The 4,513-nt window shown below is 42.9% G+C and overlaps 1 protein-coding gene across 1 annotated transcript; it reads right to left on the minus strand.

The window, feature by feature from the left end:
* Window positions 1-1,317: 1,317 nt before the first annotated feature.
* LOC112266207 (DnaJ (Hsp40) homolog, subfamily C, member 30b) lies at window positions 1,318-3,223 on the minus strand. Its single transcript, XM_024443657.2, has one exon. It carries the CDS (start codon window positions 1,836-1,838, stop codon window positions 1,338-1,340), a length of 501 nt encoding a protein of 166 aa, XP_024299425.2. The 5' UTR covers window positions 1,839-3,223; the 3' UTR covers window positions 1,318-1,337.
* Window positions 3,224-4,513: the final 1,290 nt, after the last annotated feature.

The following is a 4,513-nucleotide window of genomic DNA, read 5'->3' on the forward strand; positions in this document are numbered from 1 at the left end:
TTGCTGATCATGGGCCTCTGTACACCTATGTACATATTCCATTGAAAGATCAGCAGTTTCCAGCTACAATAGTCATTCACAATATTAACAATGTCTACACTGAATTTCTGATCAATTTGATGTTATTTTAATGGACAAAAAAATGTGCTTTTCTTTCAAAAACAAGGACATTTCTAAGTGACCCCAAACTTTTGAAAGGTAGTGGATATTTACCTGTTCTGTTCATTCCTTTTTCTATTTGCCCTCATTAGGTCGGGCAAAATCACAACATCTAGTGGAAAGCCTTCCCAGAAGAGTGGAGGCTGTTATAGCAGCAATATTCCAACATCTAGTGGAAAGCCTTCCCAGAAGAGTGGAGGCTGTTATAGCAGCAATGTTCCAACATCTAGTGGAAAGCCTTCCCAGAAGAGTGGAGGCTGTTATAGCAGCAATGTTCCACCATCTAGTGGAAAGCCTTCCCAGAAGAGTGGAGGCTGTTATAGCAGCAATGTTCCATCATCTAGTGGAAAGCCTTCCCAGAAGAGTGGAGGCTGTTATAGCAGCAATGTTCCATCATCTAGTGGAAAGCCTTCCCAGAAGAGTGGAGGCTGTTATAACAGCAAGTGGGGACCAACTCCATATTAATGCCCATGACTTTGGAATGAGATGTTCAACGAGTAGGTATCCACATACTTTTGGTCATGTAGTGCATCATGGGTATATTGTGACTGACTAATCTACAAATAATATTAAGTAGTTATTTATAATGCAAGGTGATTTGTAGATCAGTCAGTCTAGACCTTAAAATCGCCTGCAATGTTAAACACCCCCATTATCAAACTCTGACTGAACCCATAGAGCCAGTTATGAGGTCGTCATCTGAGAACTCTAAAAGTAACCACTATTCAGTTTTGTCGTCATAATTTACTCTTATGCTATCTTTTACTTAATATATTATCTTATGTTGTCTATAACTGTTCTGTACTCTTGTCATGTGTATTATGTTTTGTGTGGACTCCAGGAACAGTAGCTGCTACATTTGCTGTAGCCAATAGGGATCCTAATAAATGAAAACATCTCTGTATAAACAATCCATTGTGGTTTGATTGAGTTTTTAAGAATACCTTGACCATGTATGTGTGGCTATAATCAATTGTGTAGGAACGAAGTAGGCTAAACGCCTGGTATCAATTCTGATAATGACACTATGGAGAGTAGGGCCCATTAACGACATCAGTATCTGGTGTTCTTCGTAAAAGTCAGTGGTTTGCTGTGAGAAGGACCCGTGGAGAGGGAAACCACCAGTCCAAAAACAAAACCTCAACAGGCAGGCAGGGACAGGTTGGTTAAGATTTATTTCAGGACCTGGTGATAGTGAAGATGACCCCTGACCCCTCATGGCCAGCAGCACCCATACAATCAGGACCTGGTGATAGTGAAGATGACCCCTGACCCCTCATGGCCAGCAGCACCCATACAATCAGGATCTGGTGATACTGAAGAAGAGAAGACCCCTGACCACTCATGGCCAGCAGCACCCCTACAGTAATCTCCAACATCTTCCCCAGCTTCCACTGCTTATAATCGTGCTGCTGTTTCTGCTGGTACTGGGCCCTTCTGGACCTCAGCTCCTTCTCCCTCTGCAGCTGCTCACCATAGTGAGCCTGGAAGAAGGCATCAAGGTCAAACATGGCCTTCCCTCCAACGTTGGAGAACCGTGGGGATCTCTGCTGTTGTTGATACTGCTGTGGGCTAGAGGCTCTGGTGTTGTAGATGGACTCCCGTTCTGAGGGTCTGCCAGACTCCTGGACATCTGACCCACTGAAGATGCTGTGGTCGTACTTCCTCCTCAGGGCCATGCTCCCCAACACGCTAAAGGCCTCACTGATCTCAGAGAAACGCTGGCTGGCTTCCTCGTTGTCGGGGTTCTTGTCTGGGTGGCCTCCTCATTGTCGGGGTTCTTGTCTGGATGGTAGATGAATGACTGCTTCTAGTAGGCGGTCTTTACTTGGGGACACTCGGAGGATGTCGTAGTAGGCCGTTCTGCTCCTGTGAAGAGGTGGGAAGTCTGACTGGTTGTTTTTGCTCCTCCAGCTGTGAGCCCTGGTGGAGTACAGGACCTCTGGGTGAGGTCGAAACCGGCCTGACTGCTGCTCTGCCAGGTTGAGCATGACCGTGCTGAATTCTTGGAGCTGCTGAGGTGACCCAAAGGTTTCAGGGTGAAAGGTGACCATGACAACACCTCTGCTATTCCAACACGTCATCCTGTGTACTGTTATTACTAGTTTACCCTGGGACTGTACACTGGGCAGAACATGTTCATTTGATGGAGGGTTGAGCATCAATGTCTAATAAAAGTCAATCACAAATTGAACAAACTTGAGGTAATGTCCCATAACTCAGTCTGTTCTCATGTTTTAGGCTAAAAAGTATTTGAGCTCTGTGCTCTTAACTCCATGCATTTAAGGGCATTATCTTTGAGGTTTTCATTTTCCGGTTCCCAGGAATGTCCCCTGTTGACACCTGCTGACATTTGTAAATCCGCTGTGCGGTTACCTTGCCTCTACAGGTTCTGGCTCCAATTATAGAACCTGCTGCTACTGACATCGTTCTGTTTTCTTGACCTCTGGCGCAGCGGAGCGAATGAGTCGGTGCGTTTCTGATAGTTGAAAATCTGTACGCTTCACTCCCCAATCTCCGACTGACCTCCATTCTCCCGTAGCAGCAAGTACAGCGACCATGGAGAAAATACAGGGGTGGTATCCGGTAAAATGTATAGCAGACACATGAGAGTCGATGGAAATGTTAAGTGGTCACAAAAACGTGTTCTGACATCCAATTATATAAGAGGAATTGAGGCTTGAACGTTATCAAATGTCACCACTTCCTCTCGGGTATTATGTAAAGAGTTTGCGACAGTCTGTGCAACTGAATTTTTCGTATGATTTAAAATTGGGTTTATATATGCATTTAATTCAAGTTTTAGTTGTTGAAGTCGTTTCTGAAAGTATTTTTAAATTTTAAACTGTGGCTGCCTCCTTAAATCACTTGCCCCCTTTGGCGCAGACATTCTACGTCATACTGACATGTCGAGCCCCAGCTCCATCCAGACATCAGAACAACTTATTTTGGTTTCAATCGATCGCTGTTGGATAACTTGTATTAAACCAAAAAAGATGGCCTCAAGTTGTCGAAAACCAGAGCATATTGCCCCGCTTAAAAATGGTTAGTATGACATGTTCACTGGTTTTAAAGACCGTAATGAGAGCTAGCTAGCGCCCTGTTAGCCGCTAACTGTAGGAAGACTTAATGTTTGCTAAGTTTGTTCTCTAGTGATCTGCTCTCAAATGCCTACATACCAAGTGACTGGTCATTTATTTAGTTCATTATGTGCACTACATTTGGGGTTTTAGGCTGGGTTTATGTATAGCTAGCTAAACACTCTACTGATGTACAATGAACTTTATACATTTGATTGATACAGCACTTAACTTCTGTTTTGATTTCTACTCATTATGTAGTTCTACAACGAAGAGGAGGCCAATAAATATTTTCAAAAGTGAGTCCAGAGTTTGACAATGACCTCTTATGGGCTGCAGAATATGAATCAGTCGTTGCATTTAACATTTACATACTGATCAGAGGCTGTCCTTGATAGAATCTGTTTGAGACATAGTATAATGTAATATGATTAAAGGTAACTAAGTAATCAACAGTTAAAGAATTTCCTCATTGATTTCCAGTTCTCGGGTGATTGCGATCCAGGGCCAGATGTTCTAGAGGGCTGTGGAGCTGCTGAACCTGCCTGAGGACCAGCCCTGTATCCTGCTAGATGTGGGGTAGGTGTACCGGCCAGGGGACGTCTGAGGGCTCTCATTAATGTAATAGGTCTGGGTAGGAGAACAAGACATTAAAGCTACTTCAGACTGAGTGTGTGTATATAACTTGTCCCATCCACGTGTGACTCGGGGCTAAGTGGGGTCTGCCAGGTGGACACGACTTTTAAAATCCTAACATCGCTGAGCCCATCACATTTAAACGACCGTCGCACACTACAAGATTCTTCACTTGGTTACCAATCTGTCTCGCAAAAGAAGAAGAAAAAAAAGAAGAGGATGTGATTAGATTGTTAACGTATCTAGAATGAGATGTGATTGGATTGTTAACGTATCTAGAATGAGATGTGATTGGATTGTTAACGTATCTAGAATGAGATGTGATTAGATTAACGTATCTAGAATGAGATGTGATTGGATTGTTAACGTATCTAGAATGAGATGTGACTGGATTGTTAACGTATCTAGAATGAGATGTGATTGGATTGTTAACGTATCTAGAATGAGATGTGATTGGATTGTTAACGTATCTAGAATGAGATGTGATTGGATTGTTAACGTATCTAGAATGAGATGTGATTGGATTGTTAACGTATCTAGAATGAGATGTGATTAGATTAACGTATCTAGAATGAGATGTGATTGGATTGTTAACGTATCTAGAATGAGATGTGATTGGATTGTTAACGTATCTAGAA

This window comes from Oncorhynchus tshawytscha, linkage group LG13 (genome assembly GCF_018296145.1).
Source record: "Oncorhynchus tshawytscha isolate Ot180627B linkage group LG13, Otsh_v2.0, whole genome shotgun sequence".
NCBI classification, from domain to species: Eukaryota; Metazoa; Chordata; class Actinopteri; order Salmoniformes; family Salmonidae; genus Oncorhynchus; species Oncorhynchus tshawytscha.

What these genes read in the sequence shown, in the direction of transcription:
- LOC112266207 (XM_024443657.2), bottom strand. Translation starts at nt 1,838, where the DNA reads ATGGCCCTGAGGAGGAAGTACGACCACAGCATCTTCAGTGGGTCAGAT.